Source organism: Zootoca vivipara, chromosome 6 (genome assembly GCF_963506605.1).
Source record: "Zootoca vivipara chromosome 6, rZooViv1.1, whole genome shotgun sequence".
Classification (NCBI taxonomy): Eukaryota; Metazoa; Chordata; class Lepidosauria; order Squamata; family Lacertidae; genus Zootoca; species Zootoca vivipara.
The window spans coordinates 45,695,020-45,722,011 of NC_083281.1; the positions used below are offsets into that span (position 1 = coordinate 45,695,020).

Below are 26,992 nucleotides of genomic sequence, written 5' to 3' on the forward strand. Positions count from 1 at the left end.
GCGCTGCTGTCGCGCGGTCCGGCCGTAAAGCGCAGGCGGGAAATCAAGGAAGGGAAGGGAGAAGGTCGCGCTCCGGAGGGGAAGCCGGCACAGGTGAGGCGGCCCTTGAGGCGGCCCAGGCCTCGCCTGCCTCCCTTTCCCCTGAGCCATTTTGGGCGGGGCATGCAAATAAGCCCTGCGTGGACGAGACCGGCGCATGCAAACGAAGGCTGTGGAGGCGGGGCCGTTGCATGCAAATATGGCCCCCCAGGGTGGGCTGGTGGGTTGAGCCAGGTGTGCCCTTTGCTGCTGGAGCAGAGCAGTCTTGCTCTCTGCCCACCTACAGAAATCTAGGCCTACTTTGCAAGGTGGTTGTTGCTGGGCATAACTCTGGAGTTCTTGAAGGACTGAGTTGTTGTTGTTGTTTTGATTGTTAGATACTTCAGGGTAAGGCGAGTGTTGGACTGAGAAGACCCTGGTTTGAATCCCTCCTGCCACGAAGCTCCCTGGGTGACCTTGGAGCACTTACAAACTCCCAGCCTCACCTACCTCGCAAGGTTTGTTGTGAGGACGAAAGAGGAGGAAAAGCAACACATTGCCACCTTGAGCTCTTTTGAGGAAAGGTGGAACGTGAGTGTAATAATCAATAGCTGGCTTGGAGCGTTTGTCCTCCAGTTAAAGAATCCTGGAGATGGAAGGATCCAAACTCCTGCTGTTGCAGGGACCCCGTTATTTCAGCATCCTCCATTAAAAAAAATTTCTCGTGAAAAAGGCCACCGCTTTCCAAGACAATCTGTTCCATTGTTGGACAGCTTGTATGGCCAGGAAATTCTTCCTCATGTTTACGTGAAATCACCATTCCTGCAATTTGAACTTGTGAGTCAGAGCTTTCCCTCTAGAATAAATTTGTTCCTTCACCTCTGTAGCAGCTGTTCAAACATTTGAAGATTGCTATCATATTGCCCCTTAGTAGTCTCAGTGCTAAAAAAAATACACAACTCTTCTCCATAGGGCTCTGAACGTTTTTGTTCCATGCCCCTGCCCAATGTTCCAGCTTGTTGATAGTCTTTTATTATTTCTGGTTGCTCTGTATCTTTTCCAGGCGGTCAGCAGTCTACTTCGTGCTCCAGATGTAGTCATATTAGTGCTGAAAGTGGGGTATGTATATTTATTTCACCCAAGTGGAATATTCTTTTCTCATTGGCATAACCTGACATGAAATTGTGTCGGAGCACAATGGTTTTCCTTTGCCTGTGCCATTGGTGTGGCATGTGAAGTGTATAATATCTCACGTGGGGCAGAAAGGGTTAGTATTGGGATAGTACTGGGTTTTCTAGATGTTGCTTGTGGGGCTGCATTTAACGAGCTGCAGTCTCCTGTCTTTGTGTTCTTGACTTTGGCAGATACAGCTTTGCTGTAATTAGTTCTTCCCCATTGCCTTTTTTAAAACAGCATTTTTGCCTTTCAAATCTCAGTGTGTGATTTCCTGATTTGTTGTTGTTGTTTAGTCGTTTAGTCGTGTCCGACTCTTCGTGACCCCATGGACCATAGCACGCCAGGCACTCCTGTCTTCCACTGCCTCCCACAGCTTGGTCAGACTCATGTTGGTAGCTTCGAGAACACTGTCCAACCATCTCGTCCTCTGTCGTCCCCTTCTCCTTGTGCCCTCCATCTTTCCCAGCATCAGGGTCCTTTCCAGGGAGTCTTCTCTTCTCATGAGGTGGCCAAAGTATTGGAGCCTCAGCTTCAGGATCTGTCCTTCCAGTGAGCACTCAGGGCTGATTTCCTTAAGAATGAATAGATTTGATCTTCTTGCAGTCCATGGGACTCTCAAGAGTCTCCTCCAGCACCATAATTCAAAAGCATCAATTCTTTGGCGATCAGCCTTCTTTATGGTCCAGCTCTCACTTCCATACATTACTACTGGGAAAACCATAGCTTTAACTATACGGACCTTTGTCGGCAAGGTGATGTCTCTGCTTTTTAAGATGCTGTCTAGGTTTGTCATTGCTTTTCTCCTAAGAAGCAGGCGTCTTTTAATTTCATGACTGCTGTCACCATCTGCAGTGATCAAGGAGCCCAAGAAAGTAAAATCTCTCACTGCCTCCATTTCTTCCCCTTCTATTTTCCAGGAGGTGATGGGACCAGTGGCTATGATCTTGGGTTTTTTTGATGTTGAGCTTCAGACCATATTTTGCGCTCTCCTCTTTCACCCTCATTAAAAGGTTCTTTAATTCCTCCTCACTTTCTGCCATCAAGGTTGTGTCATCTGCATACCTGAGGTTGTTGATATTTCTTCCGGCAATCTTAATTCCAGTTTGGGATTCATCTAGTCCAGCCTTTCGCATGATGAATTCTGCATATAAGTTAAATAAGCAGGGAGACAATATACAACCTTGTCGTACTCCTTTCCCAATTTTGAACCAATCAGTTGTTCCATATCCAGTTCTAACTGTAGCTTCTTGTCCCACATAGAGATTTCTCAGGAGACAGAAGAGGTGATCAGGCACTCCCATTTCTTTAAGAACTTTCCATAGTTTGTTGTGGTCGACACAGTCAAAGGCTTTTGCATAGTCAATGAAGCAGAAGTAGACGTTTTTCTGGAACTCTCTAGCTTTCTCCATAATCCAGCGCATGTTTGCTATTTGGTCTCTGGTTCCTCTGCCCCTTCAAAATCCAGCTTGCACTTCTGGGAGTTCTCGGTCCACATACTGCCTAAGCCTGCCTTGTAGAATTTTAAGCATAACCTTGATAGCGTGTGAAATGAGCGCAATTGTGCGGTAGTTGGAGCATTCTTTGGCACTGCCCTTCTTTGGGATTGGGATGTAGACTGATATTCTCCAATCCTCTGGCCATTGCTGAGTTTTCCACACTTGCTGGCATATTGGGTGTAGCACCTTAACAGCATCATCTTTTAAAATTGTAAATAGTTCAGCTGGAATATCATCACTTCCACTGGCCTTGTTATTAGCAGTGCTTTCTAAGGCCCATTTGACTTCACTCTCCAAGATGTTTGGCTCAAGGTCAGCAACCACACTGCCTGGGGTATACAAGACCTCCATATCTGGACTTCCTGATAGCCTGGTTAAATTTTAATTGAGCAAAAGCAATAATGTAAAAAAATAAAAACATAATTTTATTTCTGATCATTTCCTTGTGATGCTCTACTGTTCAAGTACTAGGTAACAGTGGTTCAGTATGTTCAGTATTAAAAAAGCATTTGTTCTGTATGTGCTGTAACCAATTTAATTAATGGACCATGGCAACACAGTTCCCCACCCAGCCAAAAAAAGACCTTTTGTTTGCACACTGTTGATGTTAAATGCAAATTCAGTATTTTATGTCAAGCAATTCAGCATTTGAACAGAGTTGGACATCCTGCCTGGTCTTTAATTAATTAATTAATTAATTAATTAGGGAATTGCTATAATTCTGCAAGTGTTGTTACGCAAAATAAAATAAAAAATTCATGCATTGTTGGCTTTCTCTCACATATTTTTCAGTGATGTTCAATTTGTGACAGTGTGTCCTTTGCAATGAACATCTTTTGCAGCAGGACCTGAAATCACCTCTGCCTAAGGCTATGGGTGGCTATTGTCTGTCTGGTTTTACAGAACCTGGCTGGGGGAACTTTTGCTCCATGTCAGTCACCTTTGTATAAGTCAAGGAGATTGTAATGCTGGCTGATGTCATTTTAAGCCATGATACAGTTTTGCAGATTGATTTTGCATAATAATGTTATGTTTTCCAGAAATAGCAACTCGGGATTTATCTGTGGGGCTCGGAAAGGGCTAAAGGACCCTCATCAAGATGTTCCTCCGACTCTTGTCTGATGTCCGGTGGCAAAGAGCTAGCCCTGGATGGAGAAGCATGACCAGCTCCCGGCACAGTAGCACAACTGGAGCAGAACCTCACCTAACCCCTCTGCCATCACATGCACAGGTGGTTATCTGTGGGGGTGGAATCATGGGTACATCAGTGGCATATCACCTCTCCAAACTTGGGTGGAAGGACATCGTCTTACTGGAGCAGGGCAGGTAAATAGTTTTTTTTCCCTTTTGCAAAAGAAAATAGGTGTTTGATGCAGCAAGTAATGCTGTGTGGTGGAACTGAGAAGGTCCTGTAGCAAAGCTAGTGTCCACACACCTGTTAGCTAACTATAAGTTTCAAGGTGAGAATTTATCTACATCTTCAGAAATGGCATTTGTATTTTCTGGAACTGTACCGCTTCAGGTTAGGACCAATATTCAGATGTTCTCCTCTCTTAAAAAACAGGAAAAGGAACAGAACCTCCCCTTGCAGGTAGAAATCCAGCATGGTGGGGAGATGACATGACTCAGCTAGAACCCTTCTCTGACATGCTTGTTTTCCACAGGCAGCGGTCCTTGTTCAGTAATATCTTTCCTACATCTGATAGTTTTCTGATGCATCACCTTATCTTTGGAATTCATTTCAAGTTGCTTTGTCTCTGTCTTTCATGGGGATGAGGAATTTGTGTTCCTCCAGCTGTTGTTGGACTCCAACTTGCATCAGTCCTAGGAAGCATGGCCAATAGTTAGGGTGATGGGAGCTGCAGTTCCAGCAACACCTGGAGGGTTAAAACCTACCTTTTCTGTTTTCCTTTCTTCTGTTTGACTCAACATCTCATATCTTGTTTTGTTTCCTTTACTTGTGCTTCTCCCTGCAATGGGGCTATCTTTAAAGACTGCCTGGCTGATTGAAAATGCAGCTAATTAGGACCAAAAGTTGGGAATGTTTTCAGCTGGTGGCTTGGTGCTTTCTTTAAAAGCCTCCTGAGACTTTGTGGTTCACGTAGCCCTGTCCCCCCCCCGTCCCCCCGCTGCCAAACGCGCACACCCAGACCGCAACAGCACGGAGAAAACGTATCCGTTCGTGAGTAATGACCCACCGGAAGTTGAGACAGCACCAGTTCTCACATAAAAACCTGCCCATGTGTTGGGATCATGGGGGGAAGGCTACAGGAATGCTGACAGTCTGGATTTTTTTGTTCTTGAGCAGTTGGAATGCTTATAAAATTAAATACAATTGCAGCTGCTAATACTGGTATAACAGGCTTCATTGCTACCAGCACAGAGTCAAGGTTTCTGTAGAATTTCCGCATGCTTATTAAAATCACAGAGTGTGGACTCATGATTCTTAAGCTCTGTCTTCTTACACTTGTAATCAGGGTAGTAAAAATGTTCCAAAGGAGTGAATTCCCCCCATTATTTCAGTGCATACTTAAGATTGCCTTTGAAGCTCTGATCTCTGCTGATTTGGTGTATGGATTCCTGGCATGGTTGTTATTCCAGATTAATTAACTTGTAGTACATTGGTGTGATCTCACTTGTGTGACAGCAGGGTACGCAAGGGTGATCGGAATGAAATGCTTGTCATGAGAACATAAAAAGAGCCTACTGGACCAGGCCAATGGCCCATCTAGTTCAGCATCCTGTTTTCACATTGGCGACCCAGATGCAAGCAGGGCTGGACCATAACAGTACTCTCTTCTCCGGTGGTTTCCAGCAATTAGTATTCAGGAGCATTACTGTTCCCGACCATAGATCAATACCTCTTTCTTCTATGACTGTCCCATGTCTTTAAAGTATCCTCAGTTGCGTTAGATGCTGGTTTGGCTTTAGAGGACAGCATTGTGTATGTTGTCTGAGTTAGTCTTTAAGACTGAAAGAAGCCCTGCCAGAAACCAGCCGGTTCCTTTACGTTTCCTTTGCCAAGGAATGCTGTCCTGACCCTGTGTGTTGGCATTGCCCTATCAGCGGCATGCAAGGGCAAATGTTTGCCCTTCCTTTGGCTCTGGTGGCAGAAATTGCCTCCTTGCACTTGAGCTCTCCTTGTGAAATCTGGAATGGAAGGCAAAGCGTGCCTCTTGTCAACACACAGCTAAAAATATCCCCTGCCGTAGCTTAGTGGCACACTTGGGCTCTGCGTGCTCAGCACCCAAATTGGGTTTCACAAACTCCATCCTTTGTAAAACCAACACACATTTGCTGACTGTGCCTCACTTCTTCAGAGGTGTGGATTTTGATTTTGTTGTGTGCTGGGAAGAGCATGGAGGAAAGCAAGGAAAAGGAGATTGGGATTACTTAATGACACTTTATTTCACATCATACAAACTTAGCACTTCGTATGGAATTTAAAAAGAAGCTCCTGCTTTATGACTGACCATCTAGTAAAAATGAGGTGTTCCTGGCAGTCTTGAAACTGTGTGCTATGAGAGTATGTGGTTGCTTCCCGATGCTTCTAATTGTTTTTAAATGTCTTAAATACATTATTTTTATTTTTTTATTGTATTGTATTATTTTATCACTGATTTATTTGCTACGCTGGGCTCCTTTGGGAGGAAGGATGGGATGTAAAAATAAAACCTAAATAAAGAGGATGGGGCTTGAGGATCCATCCAAATGCAGAGCTTGTAAAGCTTAGTGCCTTTCCTGAAAGTGAATAATTGTGAAGTATTTCCAATAAAAACCAGCCCAAAGAAGCAGAGCCTTTCAGTTGCCTTTCTTCTTAGCCCCTGGAAGTGGTTTCATCCAGTCCAGGTCTCCAAAACAAGAGGAGTAGAAATATCAGGCTCACAGTCACTGGTATGGTCATGTAATCTATCCGGTTCCAGACAGGAAATAGCGTCTACTGGCCTCGGTGGTCTGTGATCCCAGTGTACAGGCCATGCCACCTTTGTAACACTTGCTGGTGGCAATGTGGGGAGGTCTCCTGGGCGAGAATATTTTTCCTTTCTCCAGGATGCTGCCCATAATCCCCACTAAGTGCTACAAGTTTCCTGACTGTGGGCTCAAGAAACTGCCTTCTGGGTGTACCCACAGAGTCTAAGGAAGTACAGGAAATTGTATAAGGTGCAAAAGGCCCCATTCTTTAATTGGTGGAAAGCCTTGCCTGCTCCTTCTCTTCCCTGCCTGTTTCCATAGGAAAAGACTCCCTGGGCCGTTTGCATTTAAATGTCCCAGGTTCAGTCTCCAGGTAGAGTTGGGGAAAGCTCCATCTGGAAACCTGGAGTGCCAACCACACTTAACTGGTGAGCCAATTGGCCTGACTCTGGGTGTGGCAGCTGCATACTCTCTTAGGGAGCCCTCTGCCACTGACTCATGACCCCTCCTCTTGGGCCAAACAAGCTTCCAGAGTCCCCACAGACACTCCTGGGTTTCCCTCTTTCAGACTAGCTGCTGGTTCCACAAGATTTTGCGCGGGCATCGTAAGCACAGCGCGGCACTTGTCCATCGAGCTGAAGATGGCCGACTACTCCAACAAACTGTATCAGCAACTCGAGCAAGAGACTGGGGTAAAAACAGGTAAGGAGGGGTTACCTCATTGAGCTTTGTGGCTCAGCAGGGGGTGGGGGAGTCAAACACTAAGCAATTCGCCATCCTGGCATTCCCCAGAAGGGTTGCAGATATTAGCCACCATTTGCACCCATCTGAAATGAACGCTTTCTGGGGCTTTCCTGTACCCTGACAAAGGGTGCCTGTACTTGTTCCAGGTTACGTGAGGACTGGCTCTATCTCTCTAGCTCAGACGCAAGACCGGCTGATCTCCCTGAAGCGCATAGCCTCACGGCTCAAGTAAGTGTAAGAGGAACGATGAGGAGGAGCACCAGGCATGTGCCAGCCTTTCTGGAGTAACTTGTAATCAGGGCCTGGCCAGTTGGTGCTGGTCTGTGTGACAGGGCCTTTTCAGTGGTGGTTCCCCGGTTGTGGAATGCCTTCCCTAGCAAAGGTGCTCCTCCTCTATCATTATTAACTTTAAGGAGGAATTGAAAATATTCCTGTTTCCCCAGGCCTCTGGTGCCTGAAGAACGCTGTTCAGGCACCTCAGATCATTGGATGGAAGAATGTTTTTTAACTGCTTTTAGAATGTTTTTTTAACCGATTTTCAGTGTTTTTAATGGTAATTGTCTTTAAATTTTTTGCTTTCTTTGCCACCTTGGGCTCCTTGGGGGAGGAAGAGTGGGATGTAAATTCAATAAATATAAATAATAGCGACTGGCCTTTGCTGTGTGTTTTCTCCAACAGGGTCATGGGGATCCCATGTGAGCTCATCCCGCCCAAGAGAGTGACACAGCTCCACCCACTTCTCAACATCCACGACTTGGTGGGGGCCATGTACCTCCCAGAGGATGCTGTCGTTTCATCGGCCGATGTGAGCCTCGCCTTGGCCAGTGCTGCCTCTTTGCATGGTACGGCCCGGCCATGTCTTTTTGTCGGCAATACCACTTGAGTACAAACCTCATTGGGAGAGACATTGCTGATTTGTCTGCTGCTTACATTTCTAATTGGGAAAGTAGATTACAGCTTTTAGTGCAGCCTTCCCTAACCTGGTGTCCTCCAGATATTTTGGACTACAGCTGATGGGAGTTGTAGTCCAAAATATCTGGAGGGCAATTGTTTGGTGTCGGGTGCTTTAGTGTGTATTCCCTCGCAGGCACCCTGTATGGAAGCCTTCCCCGACCTGGTGCTCCTCACATGTTTTGGACCACAGGCATGTTGGCTATAGCGGATATGAGTTGTAGTCCAAAACCACTGGAGAGCAGTTTGGGGGAAAGTGCTGTGTGAAGTAGGTCTCTGCTCCCATTTTTCTGAAGGGAGAACTGAGACTGAGGGCCGAACTACATGTAACTAGGAACTCGGGCTGCTGCAGAAACAGACAGCTTCACATCAAGGTCCTCCCTCTCACATCTCAAGAGGAGGGGCTGCAGTTCAGAAGCAGAGCCCATGTTTTGTATGCAGAAGGTCCCAGGTTCAATCCCTGACATCTTCAGGAGGACTAGGAAATTCCACAGATATAAGTCATTTGGCGATCAATTGGCTTTCGGAGACCACACAATCCCCTCTTCTGGCCCTAGAAGGGGGGCTGCTGGACATCCATTTAGCCTTCTCTCTTGCTCATAATGAATACATTGTGCAAACAGATGCACTGTATGTTATCCCAAATTATTGTTTCAAGTCACTACAAAGTCAGTCAGCAAGCATCTCCCACTTCCTTCGAAAAAGGGAGGAACTCTCATTTTTCTGTGCTGCGTCATATTAAGAAGCGCCATCTTGTTTTTTTCTTTATCTTTATCAAGTCTTTCAAGTCTTAAGTAAAGCTGCACAAGTGAGTACTTAATTATGAATAGAAGTCCATCTGTACTTTTTTTTTTAAAAAAAGGTTTCTTAGTGAGGCTTGGCGTAGAAAAACAATTGTAGGTATTGAGAAGAAAAAAGAATGTGCCAATCACCTCCGTAATCCAAACACCATGATGAGAATCTCTTTGAAGTCCAAGCTTAAACACCAGGGACTGTGCAGTTCTGCAGGTTTTTCCTCAGTCTTTTTCGGTCCAGACTATGTCTGTTTATTGTCCCAATCTAATTATTTTATCAAACAGATATTTCCGGCTATGAGAGTGGCTTCGGAGAGTGCCAGGCGTGTCATGCTCTGGGACCCAGTGTCCTGCCACTTGCACCTTGATGCAAGCTGACAATCTCGGACAATCTGTGGGTCTACGAGACAGTCCTCCCCCACCCTGGGAAGTCTGCCAGGGCTGATTACCCCCATATCAACCCTGAATTACCGGCACGGCTGAGGTCCTATCGTACCCAGTCAGCCATTTCTCACTGCTGGAAACAGGAAGCCAACCTTGTGCCCTCTTAAAGTGTTGAACTACAATTTATACAGTGCGTTTTCCACAAATGCTTGTGGTTCACATTAAAAAAAGAGATCTAAGTACAGTAGTACAATAATGATACCTTATAAAAAGTATATTACCACTACAAATGTAGCACAATCCTCCCATCAATTACCAGTTCATTTAACATATTTCAACATTTAAGTGAACATAAATCTCACCAGTAGGTCAAGTAAAAATAACCAATAATTTCACATCCAAAAGTTGCTTCAAAGTTGCTGGTTAGTACCCAGCAACCCCCATCTCCCAGTCCTTTATACCACAAGTCCAAAAGGCCAGAAACTTACCTTGGCCTTCCCCTTGAAGTAGTTGGCCCTGCTGTCTGGGACTGGTGGGAGCTGTACTCCCAGCACCTCTGCATTGCACCAGGTTGCCTATCCCATGTCTGCTCTGACCTATGGCAGCTCCCCAGCCAACTGGGATCCCTTTGAACATGCCAGAGATTGAATGTGCAAACAAAGCAAGTGCTTGAGCTATGGTCAAATTAAAAAAAACCTCCTCTAAGGGCATATGAAGTTGGCTTTTTTTGAGTCAGAGCAACGTCAACCAAATCCAGTGTTCTTTACAAAAATCCTCCCAGAAATTGACCAGTGATCCAATGTCGGCACCCTGCTCTGCCTTCTGCCCACCCCCTGCTTTAGTGCCATCTGTGTTATGCTGATTGCTTCTGGGGTGCAGCAGTCTGCTGCTTAATCTCTCAGCTCGTCCGTGAGCATGCTGGCCTAATTGAGACTCTTCATTTGTGCTTCCTATAGCGATTCCACTTTGGCCAGTGCCAGGCAGGGGGCAAGAGAAATGACAGGTCCAGTGGACCTACTCTGCAAGCAGCTTTTCTTTGGAGGGGGGAGCACTTGGAGGGGGTTGGACTGGATGATCCTTTAAGTTTCTTCCAACTCAATACAGTTCTACGATTCTAATTTCTGGCTCCCTTTTCCGCTTTCTCCGCCCAGGTGCCCAGATCCATGAGCGGACAAGTGTTATCCACGTCTTGTGCCAAAAGGGTTGTGTGGCTGGAGTGGAGACTGACAGAGGGATGATCGAGTGCCAGTATTTTGTTAACTGTGCTGGGCAGGTCAGGTGCCAATTGTTTTGTGTGGCTGCTGTTGCCGGCGTGTGTGTGCATTGACTCAGCAACTGCTGTGAATGAACTCAGATTTCTCCTGATGCTTCTTTTTCAAGAGGTTCTGGGGAATACTTTCCAAATTAGCAAAAAGTTGTTCTCTCAAAAAGGCAAGCTTTTTGTGCTGGGTCGCATGTGTGTGTGTGTGCGTGCACCCACCCACCCACTCAGGGCTTATAAGGCTTTGTGTTCAACCTAGAAAATGGTTATTGTCTGGTGTTTCCTTCCATGCTGCACCACATGTCTGGTGTGAACTGAGTCAAGGCAAACCTGGCTTCCAATGCTGACTGCATGACTGGGATTGGGGGGAGGAAAGGATCTTGCACTCCCAAGCTGGGTATTTTAGCCTGGGCTATATGTAGTCAGTGCTTACCATTGGAATTGTGAGCTGCAGAATCAGGTAGTTTAGTTAATGGTGAATCATTTATTTTGCCTCTAGTTGTAGAGAAGGGCAAGAAGCTACAGTGGTACCTTGACTTACGAAGGCGATCCGTTCTGTGGCGCTCTTCGTAAGTCGAAACCTTCGGATGTCGAAGTGTCTATTTTGTGCATGCGCGAAGCGCGATTTTGGACTTCTGTGCATGCGCCAACTGCGCATGCAGCGAAAATACTTCTGGGTTTGCCGACTTCGTAAGTTGAAACCTTTGGAAGTCGAGGCATTCGGAAGTCGAAGTACCACTGTATAAGGCACTAGTGCCAGCCTTTGCCAAGTGGGTGCTCTCCAGATGTTTGCGCAGGATCTCCTTGCCCCATCTCATCCAGCACCTTTTCTGTCTCGCTTCCCTACCCCCTTCCCTGCAGCATTACCTGGCATGTGATCCCATTAAGCTACATGGTGGTGCAACCTGCCTTCCGCTTGTGCGCTAACTTCCCTGCCTTGGTTTCAGTGGGCTTACGAGCTGGGCCTTTCCAACGAGGAACCGGTCAGCATCCCTCTGCACGCCTGCGAGCACTTCTACCTCCTGACCCGGCCCTTGAAGACGCCGCTGGAGAGCAGCACACCAAGTAAGGACCCTCCCTCTGCACCCTCTCATGGACCCCTTTGCCTTCCACGCAGGCACTCAGTGTAATTGCTCAGCTGCAGTGCACAAATTCTGGACGCAGGACAGGGAGGGGGTCTGGGAAGGTCAGGAAGACCCATGCTTTTAAGGATTTGGGGAGGAAATGAACCAGGAGGCATTGGGTGCAAAAGTTGTGCTTTGTCGTTCTCTCTGGGCAGCTGAGGCATGCGGGGCTGCCTTTGCTTGCCCAATAAGTCTTAAGCAGTTTCTGTAAATCAGGGGTGGGGAACGTTTTTGGCCTGAGAGCCACTTTCCTTCTGGGCAACCTTCCGGGAGCTGCATACAGAGTGGTGGGTGTGGCAAGAGTGGGTGTGGCCAGACACACACCATCCAGCCAAGTCAGAAGTGCTGTGACAGTTAAAGGGCGCATTCTAGCCAGGCAACATCATGAGAGGAGGACACACCAGGGCCAAGTACAGGAGGCTAGAAGGCTGTATTTGGGCCCTTAGCCTGAGGTTCCCCACCCCTACTGTAAGCTGAGGATAGCAAACAGCTCAGCAGCTGCAGAAGAAAGGGGAAGAAATTTTCAGGGCTGGCTGGGATGCCACAATCAGTTAAAACATTGGTTTTGACTGCGCCCTGCTCTAGCTGCTGCCCCAGGGGAAAGACTTTTGGTCAAATGTGTAAAAGCCCAAGAATCAGTGTAAGGCTGACTGTGTCTCCCCAAAGCAGGCTCTAGCCTTCTTCCCTGATTGAGCTTGCAGGGAGTCTTCAGCTCACATCCAAACAATCACTTCTTTCCCTTCCTGCCATCCCCCCCTCCCCATAGCTATTGTGGACCCTGATGGGAGAATCTACATCCGCAGCTGGCAGGGGGGCATCCTTTCAGGTGGCTTTGAGAAGAACCCCAAGCCGATCTTCACGGAGGGCCGGAATCAGCTGGAGATACACAACCTGCAAGAGGACTGGGATCACTTTGGTACGTTGGGTGGACCAGGAAAGGGGTGGTGGTGTTCCCAAGTCCTCCAAGTGCACCTTTCCTAATATGAGACATGTTGGCTTGAGCAAAGCATTGTGCAAGTGAGTGAGTGCCTGGCTTGGTGGGTGACACCTGCACTTCTTCTTTGCTTTTACAGTTAGTTTATAAAATTCTCCTCCCTTTCCCTGCCTTGGCTGGCCCACTCTGGGCACATTGTTAATTGGTGCTGTGAGCAAAAAGCTTTATTCTGGGCTCTCAACAAGTCCTACAAGCAACAGAGTCGACATCTGTGGGCTGCTGTGTTTGTAAACTTGGAACTTTCTTGATGGTGATGGGGTGGGGCAATGAGGGTTTGGGTATGCTGCCCATCCCTCCAAATAGTGATTGTTTGTTCTGTCTCATCTTGGGGAGTAGAGCCACTTCTGAGTGCCCTTCTGCGGAGGATGCCAGATCTGGAGGCGCTGGAGATCGTGCAGCTGGTGAATTGCCCAGAATCCTTCACTCCAGACATGCGGTGCATCATGGGAGAGTCGCCCAATGTGCAGGGCTACTTTGTCCTGGCAGGGATGAACTCAGCTGGCACGTCTTTTGGTGGAGGAGCAGGCAAGTAAGTGGCTCACCCCTCTGCACGGGAGAGGCAGAGGGCCAGGGATGAGGGTACCGCTTGTAGAACTCTATATGCACCAGCTTCCTGTAGGTGCATTTAAAGTCTCTATGGCAAAACTATGCCAGGGCCCTGCAGTTTCCAGCAAAGGGGGCTGCTCAGCTGCTCCTTGTCTGCTGCTAGTTTCTGCGCATGCTGGCACATCTCTCTCTGTCCTCTATCTGGGCAACCACAAAGCATTATCAGAGTTCAAGGGCACATCTCAAACCAGGCAAAACGATTCAAGGAGGTGCAAAGCAGGTGCAGTAAGTGCTGTGGCTGGTAATGGGATATGGTCGGGGAAGAGACTTGGGGGCCAGATAGAGAGATTTTGAGGGCTGTATTTCACCCCCAGGCTTGAGGTTCCCAATCCTTGGGCTAATAGATGTTCCCTGCGACATCCAGAGTTGCTGTGACCTTTCTGGTTTGGGCAAAGGGATTTTGTCTTTTGCTCTCGCTTGAGCAAGGAGGGATTGCAGACAATAATGGGTCCCCACTGTAGCTCTATTTCCTACTGTTTTATCTCTGGGTGTAATTACTGCCCCCCAACATCCTGCCACAAGCACAGTCTGCTAACTGTCTGGGTCCTGCCACAGTTCTCCTCCTGAATGGGGTTCTCCTGCACTATTTAACCTTCTGGGCCTGCTTGTCTCCCTCCTTGGCCAGGTACATGGCTGAATGGATGGTGAACGGCTACCCCTCGGACAACGTGTGGCCCCTGGACCTGAAGCGCTTTGGGGCTCTGCAGAGCAGCCGCACCTTCCTCCGCCACCGTGTCATGGAAGTGATGCGTAAGTAGCCTGCGGCTGGACTCGCTCGCGCCCCACGTCAAATCAGGGCTGTGTAGGGTGTCCTGTCTGGACTAGGAAGGGTGATGGATTTGTGTCCCTTCCAGCGCTTTGATTCTGTGATTCTGTGGCCCCTCCAGCCCTGATTTATGACCTGAAAGTTCCCCGGTGGGATTTCCAGACTGGCAGGCAGCTACGCACATCACCCCTCTATGACCGGCTGGACGCACAAGGAGCCAGGTGGATGGAGAAACATGGCTTTGAGAGGGCCAAGTACTTTGTGCCGCCTGGGAAAGGTGAGAGCGCTGTCCTTCTGTATGCAGCTCTTTGAGCGCGGGGTGCCAGTATCTAGTTGTTTTGACCCAAGTCTTGTGCTTCCTCATCTTCAGACTTGCTGGCCCTGGATCAGAGCAAGACCTTCTACAAGCCAGACTGGTTTGACATTGTGGGGGCAGAGGTCAAGTGCTGCAAGGAGGCCGTCTGCGTCATTGACATGTCCTCGTTCACCAAGTTTGAAATAAGTGTAAGTCTGGTTATGAGAGGGACGTGGACCAGCACTGTGGGCCTGGGGTCTGCTTCTGTAGCTTGCTTGGGTGTCTGGAAACCCCCAGAGTTTGTTCAGTTGATACAGAGCTGTTGTTATTTTATAAAAAGCGAATGTTGGCTGAACCATACAGATGAAAACGGCATTAGCAATTAAACGTCCTGGGCAGACCAAAACCTTTAAGGCAAGAATGGGACACCTGTGGACCTCCAGGTGTTTTTCTGGCTACAACTCTCCTCATCTTTCTGACCATTGGCCATGCAGATGGGAGCTGGAGTCCAGTCACATCTGAAGGACCACAGTTGCCCCAGCCCTGCCTTAAAAGGCTTACGGGAATAAATAAAAGTATTGTGGAGAGGCACTAAGAGAGACCCCTGATAGGACCATTCCAAAGGGTGGGTGCTGCTATGGAGAAAGGTCTTTCTCCATATAGCAGCTATAACCTGCAAGATGGACATATTGTGAACTTGGACACTGAGCTTTTCCTCAATGCTTCTGAGCTTCTAAGTCTTTATGATCCAAGCTGTATCTCTCCAGGCAGATTGAATGAATCTTATGGAGAGAAATGCACCTTGGTTTGGAGAGGGCTCAGGCTGTAGGCAAGCAAAGGGTTGCCCATGTAATGTTCATAGTTATTAAGGCCTGAAAACTTGCCTTTTTGTGTGTTTTTAGGAAGGTAGGTTTTGTGGCAAGGAATTAACTAAAGTAGCAAAGTGGCTAAGAAAATGTGTAATTTAGGGTAAATACAGGTAGAAATGCATACACTGAGGAATGTGGGCATCTCAAGGCACTTAACTTGTGTCAGGAGCTGAAAGCCATTTCAAGAAGGGATGGACGAATCCTGCTTCTGCTGCTGTCTCTGATTTCTCTCTTCTCTGCCACCTCCCCATGCTGCAGTCCACAGGGGACCAGGCCCTGGACATCTTGCAGTATCTCTTCTCCAATGACCTGGATGTGCCAGTGGGGCACATAGTGCACACAGGGATGCTCAATCACAATGGAGGATACGAGAACGACTGCAGCATCGTCCGCCTAAACAAGCGCAGGTAAGCTTATTTGGACTCATCCTTTTGCCTGCTCTTGCTTCTGCCTTTGAAGACTCACCTTCCATATTACGCAATGCTTCTGTCAGTGCTGTGCCAAGAAGAAGAAGAAGAAGAAGAAGAAGAAGAAGAAGAAGAAGAAGAAGAAGAAGAAGAAGAAGAAGAAGAAGAAGAAGAAGAAGAAGAAGAAGAAGAAGAAGAAGAAGAAGAAGAAGAAGAAGAAGAAGAAGAAGAAGAAGAAGAAGAAGAAGAAGAAGAAGAAGAAGAAGAAGAAGAAGAAGAAGAAGAAGAAGAGATCTTCCCAGATTTGATTTGGAGGGGGGATAAATTATGTTTCGTGGAGGAGGGCTTCCTTTATTCTGTCCTGAATATACAGCTAATCAGTTTCATGATAGACACAAGAAATTGCTACTTTATATGCTTTCCCCCACTTTTTGAAGTGTTACATTCACCACCAAGATCCTTTGTTTATTTGCAATATCTATTTCTGTGAAGGTCCCATTGGCCCCCAGCCAGCCTGGCCGTTGGTCAGGGATAATTAGTCCAGTAACAGGTGGAAGCCCAAAGGCTGCCCGTCCCTACTCTAGAGTCGTATCTTCCACAGATTTTTTATTAATAAAAAAAGTATTTATATCCCACCTTCAAGAAGCTCAAGGTGGTGTGCTTGGTTCTAGTCTTCAATTTGCTTCTCAAATGATGGCTGAAGTGAGCAAAGTGCTACAGGCTTGCCTTTGAGTTTGGTAGGTATTTGGCCTGCATTCAGGGAAGCTTCTGATGCCAAATTTCACTGCCTGGGAGGCTGGTGGTCTCATTCTTCAAGCCAAGAGAGTGCAAGACAGGGCCCTCAAAGTTGCAGGAAAACCATTTGGATTATAGGATGTGAATTGTTGTTTCACATTCGTTATGGGAATACTTTGTGCTCCAGTGCGTCTGCAGCTCAGGTACAGCTTTGTATGCTTCAAGGGGCAACTTTCAGGGCCATGTTGCAGGACAGAATGCCTCCCAGGTTGAATGCAGTTGCAAGAACCTGAGAGCCTGGACTCTGTCATTATCCACCCCAGGAGAGTCGCAAATCTCAACAGGCTTTGCTTCAAGCCCTCTGTGGTTGTGGACAGGTCCACCATGCCATGATACCTCCCCACTACCTGGCCCCTGCCTTGTGCTTAACCTTCTCCATTGTACTTTGCATTCCAGCTTCTTCATGATTTCCCCCACAGACCAACAAGTCCATTGCTGGTCCTGGTTGAAGAAGCACATGCCTGTTGACAGCAACCTGTTCTTGGAAGACGTAACCTGGAAGTACACAGGTGAGGCAGGAGGGAATATTGTGCCTGCCAGATGCTGGAGCGGCTGCAGATGCTCCTTCAGCAAGAAGTCGTGTTTTCCGTTGCTCTGGAGCCCCATTCTGGCTGCAGTCCAAAACAAAGGGAGGGCAGCTGGTTGGGGAAAGTTGCTGTAAAAATATGAATGTGGCAAATAGGTTTTTGCAAATAGGTATTTTCACAGGTGATGCAGGTTTGGTTGTGGCTCCCTATTGGCATTTGATCAGTGACACAGATCCAAGCTTGGTGCTAGGTAGTGTGAGAAACGCTCCCTGGGCTCATATGCAAAGTTCATTTTGAAACATAGGCTCCCATTTCACATCTTCTCTTAGAATCCTCTACTTCTTAGAAGATGATTTACTCCTTGCTTTCACTACTGAGGGTGGAACTATGCTCTGACATGGTGCCACCATCAAAAAAGGCAGCCCTGTGTTTCCCCACATCCCCCTATCATTGGCTGCCAGGGTACAAAGAGTTGCACACCACAGTTGTGTCATGGTAGGGGTGTCTGAAGAGAAGGGAGGGTGGCTGTGGTTGAACTTGGTATGGGGTTTCCATCTTCAGTTGCAGTGCCATGTCAAGATCAGCATGCAATTCCTCTGGTAGCAAGGCTAGGTTTGTGGTCACCACAAACCTAGTGTGCTTTAGTGCTAGTGTGCTTTAGTGCTAGTGTTAATGAGCCTCCCTGCTTTAAATGAGTCAAACGTAAATCCTTTGTTGTTCCTCGGATCCACAGATGCATTTTTTTCCATACACAATGTCGGGCCGGGATGGGAAACTTGTGCCTCTCTAGATGTTGTTGGAGCCCAGCTCCCATCATCCCTGACCATTGGACTTGGCTGGTGGGGGGTTGATGGGAGCTGGAGGACCACTGTTTCTGAAGGTTTCACGGTCCATCTGTACATCCCTCCCTGTATGGTGGGCTTCTCCTTCCACAGCAGAACTTGATTTCATGCCTACTGTTCTTTCCAAGCCATCTGCCTCCCCTGTCAACTATGGCCCTGAGCTGTGCTAAGGAAATCTGAGGGGTGGAGTTGACTTGGGTGGGACCTTCCCTTTCATTCTGCAGATTGCTCAGAGGTAGAAACCCTTGTGCTTTTCTCCACACAGCATTGAATCTGATTGGCCCACGCGCTGTGGACGTCCTGTCAGAGCTGTCCTATGCTCCGATGACCCCAGAGCACTTTCCTTCCCTCTTTTGCAAGGTATGTCACGTGTTTTTCAGTTTGTTTTAGAAATCTGCTTACTCCTCATGCAAAGGTAACTGGTTCACACAATGGCCTGGTTCACACGCAGTACCAAGGTGTTGTTTGTTTAACACGAGTTAGCCAGTTGTCCCACAATCCAGCAAACTGTGGCTTGTTAAAGCTTGGTTTGTTTTCAAAATTCTCCTGCATTGTGCCCTTGTAGTTTGGGTCAGAGTGGACAGTCAAACCACAGTAGAGGAAAGGGGCTGGATTAGCATGTTAATACCAAGCTGTAGTTAAAACAAACCAAGGTTCATAAGCCAACAACAGACAATGACTCTAGCTGCTGGGCAGCATTGCTGTTGTTTAATAAGCCATAGTTTATTAAAAAGTTGTGTAGCATTATTTGTAAACTCAGAGGTCCTGTTTTGTGTATCTCTCTGCCTCTACCCTCAGGTTTGTCACCCAAGACAGAATGGCTGGGGTCGTGTTAATGTTGTGTCTCAAAGTAGCTTTATGTGGTGCTCTGGTTTTCAAACTGTCCTGGAGAAGCCTGGCTTTCTTCCAGCTTTTTATGTATTTGTGATGTGTAGCCAAGATTGTTGTTGCTGTTCATTGCCTGTCCTTCGCCCTAAGGTCCCAGGGAGGGTTACAACATTAAAATACAATATTAAGATTGCTGCTGGGCACACTCTTGGTTTGTGTGGGGTGGTGGTGAGTCCAACCAGTTCTAGACAGTGCCTTATGCAAGCTGAGAATATGTCGTTGAATTCAGCATACAATCTGTGGTGCAAACATGGGGGCGGGGTTTCACTCAAAGTTGGAAGAATATTGCAATGATTACATTGCTGAATATTGCTGAATATTGCAATGATTACATTGCAGGGTGTTTCTTGCCTGTTCTATAGCAGTTCTCAGACCAGAGAATACCTATGGGTGGGGGACAGGGGTGGATGCATTTATGACGGGTGCCTTAATTATTCTCTGTGTTGGTGCAATAACATCTGGAGGGCACCCTGCTGGCTACCTTTGTCCTACAGCATTCAAAGTTCTTTACATTCTTGTTAATACAACAGGCCTATAGGAAACTCTTTATTATTTCAAATTAGGCAGGGAGAGGGCAGTTGAGGCAGAGAGAGAGCAGCTGGCCTAAGGCCAACTAAGTTTTTATAGCCAAGGTGAGATTTGAACTAGGCCTTCCCTGATATGTAGCTCTCTTTTCTTTTATCCACTGTGCTTCATGAACAGTCTTCCTCGCTACAATGGCTCGTTTCATGCTTCAAAACACGACACTCCTTCCAGCACCAGAAGGAATGTTCATTCTGTAAGGCTGGTTGGAAAACCTACAGTGGGACCTCTGGTGCTCTCAATGTCAATGAGCCAGTGAGGATATATCCTCCTAATTACACCCCGGTGGTTGTGCTGATCACAAACTGTCTGCCCACAAACAAATTGTAAGAGACGCTTTTGTACACTGCAGAAACAGGGAGCGGTTTGGAATGCCTCGAGTCGTTCTGTCCAGCGTGTAAAACTTGGGAATTTATTTTTTCAAGTTGTTTTTTTATGGGTGTAACTTTTTTTTTAGTGTTCCTCTCCTCTCTCCAGCATATACATGAACCTTCTGTCCCCAGACAGAGAATCTTGTGTCCAATCCTTGTGAATGGAGAGTGTTATCGTGGAAATGGCCTAACCTCTGAACCCCACCCTCAAAAATGAATCTCCAAATGCAGGAGTGGCTAACCTTTTTTTTTTTTTTAGCACGAGGGTCACATTTGCCTTTTGATGGGTTGCATGCACACATACAGCCCCCACTCCTGGACTGATCCATGCTAATCAGCTTTCTGCTCATCAAATGATCAATCTGATGGTGGGCGGTGATGATTAAACGAGGGGGGGGGGGAGAGAACAATGTAAGCTACCTTCAGCTCCTTGCAGAAAAAGCTGGGATATAAATGCAAACAAACAAACAAACAAACAAACAAACAAACAAAAGACACCCAGGAACCAGAAGCCAGGCGCTTGAGGAGTCTTTTCTTGCAAGCTCCCAGCTGCTTGTGCTCATTGCAGAAGTGTGTGTGTGTGTGTGTGTGTGTGTGTGTGTGTGTGTATAATCTCAGTGGAGAGAGCAAACGACTGCCCCATCTCTTCTTGTCCTGGGTTGCCCATGTGTTTTGCTAGCTTACATTTTCTTCCTTTGCTTCCTATTTCCTACAGGAGATGAGCGTGGGCTACGCCAACGGCATCCGAGTCATGAGCATGACGCACACTGGAGAACCGGGATTCATGCTCTACATCCCCATTGAGGTGAGAGGTGCTTTGTCGTCTTAAGACCAAAAAGTCTGATTTGCAGGACTGAGGAGAACCTCTTCTCCCCTTTCCCACGGGATGGTATATGAAGATCTAGAGTAAAAGACTTGGCTTAGAAGTACCGGTACAAGATATTGAAAATAATATCCACGCTGTCATCTCAAGCTCACCAATTTGTCCCACTGTGTGTCTCAAAAAGGAGATCTACCTGTTGGAGCCTAACATTCCTCACTTTCAGACCACATTGTGAGCAGGAAAGAATCCAGTCAGAATATGCCCATATGAATTGCACTTTGCTAGAACAGGCAAAAGGTAAAGGTAAAGGGACCCCTACCATTAGGTCCAGTTGTGACCGACTCTGGAGTTGCAGCACTCATCTCGCGTTATTGACCGAGGGAGCCGGCGTACAGCTTCCAGGTCATGTGGCCAGCATGACAAAGCCGCTTTTGGCGAACCAGAGCAGCGCACGGAAACGCCGTTTACCTTCCTGCTTCGAACGGTACCTATTTACCTACTTGCACTTTGACGTGCTTTTGAACTGCTAGGTTGGCAGTACCGAGCTAGTACCGAGCAATGGGAGCTCACCCCGTCGCAGGGATTCGAACCGCCGACCTTCTGATCGGCAAGCCCTAGGCTCTGGTTTAACCCTCAGCGCCACCTGCGTCCCTAGAAAGGGCAAAAGGTCCATCTAAACCAAGCTGCCTAAAGATGTTTTGAGACTACAATTCCCATCATCCCTGAGCACTGGTCCTGTTAGCTAGGAATTATGGGAATTGTAGTTCGAAAACATCTGGAGGGCCAGAGTTTGCCTATGCCTGACCTAGAGTGCTGAACAATCTCTCTCTCCTAGGACATAGTTACAACAAGCCGCTTTTTGTAAGGCAACATAGCTTCAGATTGTGGTTTGGTGACAGCAAAATGAGGAAGCTGTTGGGCAAAGTTTGGATGAGCAAAAAAAAATATGGTTTGATAAGCCATAGTTCAATAAACCACAGTCAAGCGTTATGTGCAAACCAGGCTGTTTGCTGGGCTTGGGTGGTGGGACGTTGTCATCCACAGCTTTCTGCAACTGTCCAACTGCTGCCGTTTTTCAGTTGCAGATGCCAAATGTTGCATTCAAATGCCACTGTACTGTTTTTCCAAACCCTCCCCTTGCAGTATGCTCTGCACGTGTACAACGAGGTGATGAGCGTGGGGCAGAAGTACGGGATCCGGAATTCTGGCTACTACGCCCTCCGCAGCTTACGCATTGAGAAGTTCTTTGCCTTCTGGGGCCAAGACCTGGATGCTTTCACCACGCCGCTGGAATGTGGGCGCGAGTTCCGGGTTAAACTAGAGAAGGTGTGAAAGAGAGCTGGGCCATGGGGTGGGTGTGTTTGTGTGTGGCACAGAAAAGGCAGGCTGCCTTGAAACGAGTGCAACACAACCTCCCTGCAGTGTGGGCATCATATTTGCCTTGGGGTCGGGGGAAGTGGATCCAAATCCCATCATAGCCATCAGTTTCCTGGGAGGCACAGGGCAAGTCACTAGTTTGTGGGCTTCAGCTTCTCTTCTGTTAAACTGCAACAGCAACATAGGAGATGGAAGGTACCCCAAGTCTCATCTAGTTCAAGCCCGTGCAATGCAAGAATCTCTTGGTTCCTTGTAAATAAGCTCCCCATAGAATATAAAGCAGGAGCTGCCCCTTTGTCCAACCCTGACTGATGCTCTTTTCTCTCTTTCTGCAGGGCACTGACTTCATAGGGCGGGAGGCGCTGATGCAGCAGAAGCAGGAAGGGGTCTACAAGCGCTTCATCATGTTCGTCCTTGAGGACCACGACACAGACTTGGACCTGTGGCCCTGGTGGGGGGAGCCCATCTACCGGAACGGCCAGTATGCCGGCAAGACCACCAGCAGTGCCTATAGCTACACACTGGAGCGGCACGTCTGCCTGGGCTTCGTTCTGAACGTGGACCCAGAGACTGGTGAGGAGCAGCCGGTGACGCCCGACTTCGTCAACCAGGGCGAATATGAGATTGATATTGCAGGGCAGCGCTTCCAGGCCAAGGCCAAGCTTTATCCCTTCACCTCCCTCTTCACGACCCGCCGGCGCAAGGATGAAATGGAGTTCAGTGGCTTCCAGGGGAAATAACTCAGTGCTGCATCTTTCAGACTTTTTATGCTGCTGCTCGTTGGGACTTTGTATAGCCCCTCTGGTCTGTTACATTTTGTACATCATAACACTTTTTTTTTCTTTCCCTCTCTCCTCCTCTCCTCTTCCATACATACATATCTCTTCTTTTTTGCTCATCCTGGTTGTTTTCCAACGTTGGCTGAAGCCACTGAGCTCCAGGCCAAAAGGGCTCTGTTGTGTCCTGAGCTCCAGCCTCCGCTTGTCCAATCAGCGAGGACCCATGTGCCCTGAACATTGGCTGTGGCCTGGTGGGGCCTCTTGCGCTTGGAAGCAGCCTCGGGCCCTTGGGATCTCTCCTCTCCTACAATGTGCCACATCACCCCAGGGCCCACCAGGCACCTGTGCACCAACACCCAGTGGCCAGCCATCGTCCTTTCCAGTTTTCTTCCTTGTGCTGCCTGTCGGAGAGGCCAGCAGGCATTGTAAGGAAACAGCGAGTTTTTCCCCACGATAGGAGTGGGTGTGAACAATCTATGAGCTGCACCACACAGGGTCAGCATCCTACAGAAAATTTGGCGTCCCTGGAATGGAGCTGCCTGGGTGACTTCCCAGTGTCTATGGATTGTGTAGCTGAGGGTGCTTGCTTTTGGGTTTGCTGTGTTACAGAATCCTCCCCCTTCCCTTCTGCTTTCTTCTTCTTTGTGTTGGTCTTGGGTTGGTTGGTTGGTTGTGCAATATATGGTGTTCAAAACCCTCACTTGTGCCACTTAGGGGCTGACCAGCCTTTAGTCAACAGGCCTCTGGTTGCTTAGAGGTTGGGGCTGAGGGCTGTGGGTGTAAGCTGCGCTGTCTTAACAATGGCTGAGCCAGGGGTTGTGTCTTGACTTTCTGTTGGCATTCCCCTCCCCCCTAATCCAAGTCCTGTGGGTAAGTGGTTGGTCACCTTTGCTTCCTCTGCAGGTGCTGAGAATAGAATCTTGCATGCCATCTTTCACAAGGAGGGCTGTCCCATCTCAGGCTCTAGGGAGTGTTTGTGTTGGGTGGAGGGAAGAGCCTCAGCCTTCTCATTGTCATGGAAATGATTTGAGGCTGGGGTTTCTTGAAGCAAGGGGGATTTGCCCTGAAAGGCAGGCATGCCATGCCAAAGAGTGTGACCTCTGGCCACTTGCAGCAGTCCAGTTAGCTGTCACTGCAAACAAGAAAAAGGAAACTGAGCTTGAGGAAAGAGGCAGAGCATCTGTGCCTTGCAAATTCTCCCAGCAATACAGATCGGTGGGATTTCATGCTGCCATGGTTCCCTTTGAAAAATCCTTTAGACTGGCTCCCTGAGGCTGCTTTGTGTCTTTCCCTTCCTCCCTTTTTTCTACACGCCAGGCAACTCTTCTCTCCTCCTGTCTGTTGCTCGACGTATCATAATGTTGCTGACCATTAGCCATGCAATGTTTCTCAGTGCTGCTGCCCTTTCCGAGGGCAAGTGCCTGAGGTCCCCGCTCCCATACTCCAAGGTTGCCAGTCAGCAAAAAAAAGTCTAGATAGGGTCTTCTGTGTAGATGTCTCTTGAATAGGGTTCCTTGTAGCACTGATGCTGAGACCTTGGGCCCGTCAGAAATGGCTCCTCACACAAGGAGAGGCAGAACTGAACATTTCCCACAGCAGGCCTCAGCAGCTGGGAGGGGAGACTGATAGACTGCATTACCAAGCCTCTCAGGCAGGACCCCCCAGAACAGCAGCACAGATGGCAAGGCTTCCTCAGCATCTGCCCCAGGAAGTGTGTGAGATGCACTGAAGCCGGTTGGACCAAAGACCAGATGGTCCCTTTGCTCTCCCCCTTCTAATTGTGTTTACAGTGAGCTTAAAAGGACTTGCTACTTGCTGTGTGTATGACCATCCCATTTCGGCTTCTGGGAGCTTCTCAAGGCTCCCCTCCCCACGCTGTTTCCCAAACATGCATGTTTTAAAGCCCCTCCCACATCACTGTCAACTCCCGTAAACAGCAGGGTTGGTTTTGTTATTAAATTTCTGGCCAGATGCAAGTAAATGGTGCAGGGGCCTCCTTACATCCTTTGCACCAAAGACAAAAGTTTTGCAGGTGGAATTCATGGCAGGCAGGCAAGGCAGGAAGGCAGAGCAGAGGTCCTTGAGCATTGGTCCTGTGCATACCTGTAAGGCCCCTAAAAGCCCCTACCTAGAGCAGCCTCCACAATCCTGCAGAGTTTGGGTCTTCTGCCTTTTCTAAAATAATGTTTTGAGGGATTCCTTATCTAACAGTCTCGCTCTCGCTCACTCACTCCTGGTTCCTCCCTCCCTGCTCCTAGAATCACTCCTTCAATACTCACTCCCTTTTCATTCTCAGATGCACTTTAAACACATTTGTTCATTTTGACCTTGAATGCCAGCCCTCTGCGATCATTCCTTCATGGAATCAGCTCCAAAACTAGTAGAGGTGTTTTTTGGTGTGTTTTTTTAAGCATCATTATTAAATTAAGAGCACTTGCCAGCATCTCTTCTGTGGAACAGGCACCAGAGATCTGGAAGCTGAGCGAACCCTCCCCTTCACTCTGGAGTGCCTTACGCCTCATGAATGTTACCTAACAGAGGGAGCAGAGTCGTGCCTCAGCTCCGTCCTGTATCAAAAACTCTGCTGCTTGGCTGCAGCAGGCCACCCTGGCAGGATTCTTGGGATGCTCTGGAGCCTTCTGACCCTCTCTGGGTGTCGCTGGCACTGACTGCTGTTGCTATGCCTGCACCTCTGCAGAGAGTGTATATCTGTCTGGACTGGAAAACCAGGACGTTGGGAGATGCCCTGCTCCTCTTCCAGTGGAAGTTCCCAAGAACTCCTGGTCCAAAGCGCACAAAGGCGGGGGAGCAGCTTCCTTTCCTGTCCAACCGGGAAGCCTGCATCTTCATCATGCAGCATTTCTGCAGATATATTTCCTGTCCCACTTTGGTTTTCAATGCTACTACCTGGTTTGTATATCAATAAAGAGTTGTTTTAGCTACTGTTGCTGCAGAGTCTGTGACTTGTTCCCCAGGCCCATCCAGGAGGTTGGCTGAGTTCTGAACTTGAACTCCCCAGCCTTTCTCAGTTTGCTGTCTGTGTGAGAGAGATTTCTGAGCCCGGTCTAATGCAGCAACCCCAACCTGGTACCCTCCAGGCTTTTTGGACTATGACTCCCGTCAACCCCAGTGATGGGAAGGCTGTTATGATGCTCCCAACCCCAGCTTTAATTGGGGATTACTGGCTAGTTGTGTGTGGGAGAATGAGAAGTGGAGTTTAGGGGGCCTTCACTTTGACTCTTGCCTGGGCCATAACTTCACCAGACCTTTAGCAAGCCAGTCCCTCTTGACCTCAGCCCAGAGGGACTTAATATCCCTTTAGTAACATTGGTGCCCATCCTTATACCCTCACATGAGCCACCCTTTGTTTTAACTTTTGCTCTAGCCACACATGATCTAGCAAGGGGTTGCCAAACCACGCGAGGGATCTGCACCTCATAGCAGCTTTTGCCTGCATGTGGCATCTGGAACTGATGTTTAAGGTAGCAATAGGTGCTCCTTCAATGAACTCTATCTTGATGCTTGTAACTAAAAACAAGAGCATAAGAAGAGCCTGCTGGATGAGGCCAGTGACCCATCTTGCCCAGCATCCTGTTTTCACAATGACCAACCAGATGCCTGTGGGAAAGCTGCAAGCAGGATCCAAGCACAAGAGCCCTCTCCCCTCCTGTGGTTTCCAGCAACTGGCACTCGGAAGCATTGCTGTTCTTCACGAAACATCTTCCGGTCACAGCCATTTGCGGTGGGTGTGTAGAGGGAGGCTTCAGAGGGTTGGCACTGGGTGTGCCTTATAAACCAGTGAGGTCCCGATACACCTGCAGTGCACAATGCAAGCCACTTGGAGGGCCTTTTAATGGTTTTGTTATTTAAGAAAGGTAATACTCTCATTCTGTGAGTCTCTCTTTCCCCTACAGAGATGACTGGAGAAGAGTGGGATTTGGTTTTTGTTTAGAAATTGGGCGGCAGGAGCTCTAGGCACCCTGTCCCTTCCCCCCCAACTCTCCTGGGGTTAATGCTGACCTTTGCTTTTGTGTAATTTTTAGATTTCCAACCTGATTTCTTAAAAACCAGGTGACTAGTTACTAGTCAAACAAACAACTCCAAAAGCTTCCATCAACAGGTAACTCCCAACATGGGGCCATGCCTCTTTATCTGTCCCTTGGGGAAACCCCCCCCCCCCAAATTTGGCCCTCCTCGGTACCCTCCTTGAC

At 48.0% G+C, this 26,992-nt stretch overlaps 1 protein-coding gene across 9 annotated transcripts; it reads left to right on the forward strand.

The window, feature by feature from the left end:
- On the forward strand, positions 1–25,724 carry PDPR (pyruvate dehydrogenase phosphatase regulatory subunit). 9 transcript variants are annotated; one of them, XM_035119686.2, is made up of 20 exons: positions 1–93; positions 417–609; positions 1,082–1,137; positions 3,731–4,016; positions 7,171–7,304; positions 7,493–7,574; positions 8,025–8,188; positions 10,627–10,748; positions 11,684–11,801; positions 12,627–12,776; positions 13,191–13,383; positions 14,086–14,210; positions 14,348–14,503; positions 14,597–14,730; positions 15,649–15,797; positions 16,989–17,101; positions 18,227–18,321; positions 20,518–20,607; positions 21,769–21,951; positions 22,338–25,724. In XM_035119686.2, the coding sequence occupies exons 4-20, from the start codon at positions 3,790–3,792 to the stop codon at positions 22,740–22,742; spliced, it is 2,640 nt and encodes an 879-aa protein (XP_034975577.1). In that variant the 5' UTR covers positions 1–93; positions 417–609; positions 1,082–1,137; positions 3,731–3,789; the 3' UTR covers positions 22,743–25,724. The 9 variants fall into 9 exon arrangements, with proteins under 9 accessions (XP_034975577.1, XP_034975575.1, XP_060131884.1 ...); XM_035119684.2 differs by having other exon boundaries at positions 417–536; XM_060275901.1 differs by lacking the exon at positions 1,082–1,137.
- Positions 25,725–26,992: the final 1,268 nt, after the last annotated feature.

Bases quoted from the DNA above. Each gene is read 5' to 3' on its own strand.
- PDPR (XM_035119686.2), top strand. From the start codon at position 3,790: ATGTTCCTCCGACTCTTGTCTGATGTCCGGTGGCAAAGAGCTAGCCCT. The intron at 7,305-7,492 runs GTAAGGAGGGGT...TACTTGTTCCAG, and splicing joins AGAGACTGGGGTAAAAACAG to GTTACGTGAGGACTGGCTCT. The intron at 14,211-14,347 runs GTAAGTAGCCTG...TGGCCCCTCCAG, and splicing joins CCGTGTCATGGAAGTGATGC to CCCTGATTTATGACCTGAAA.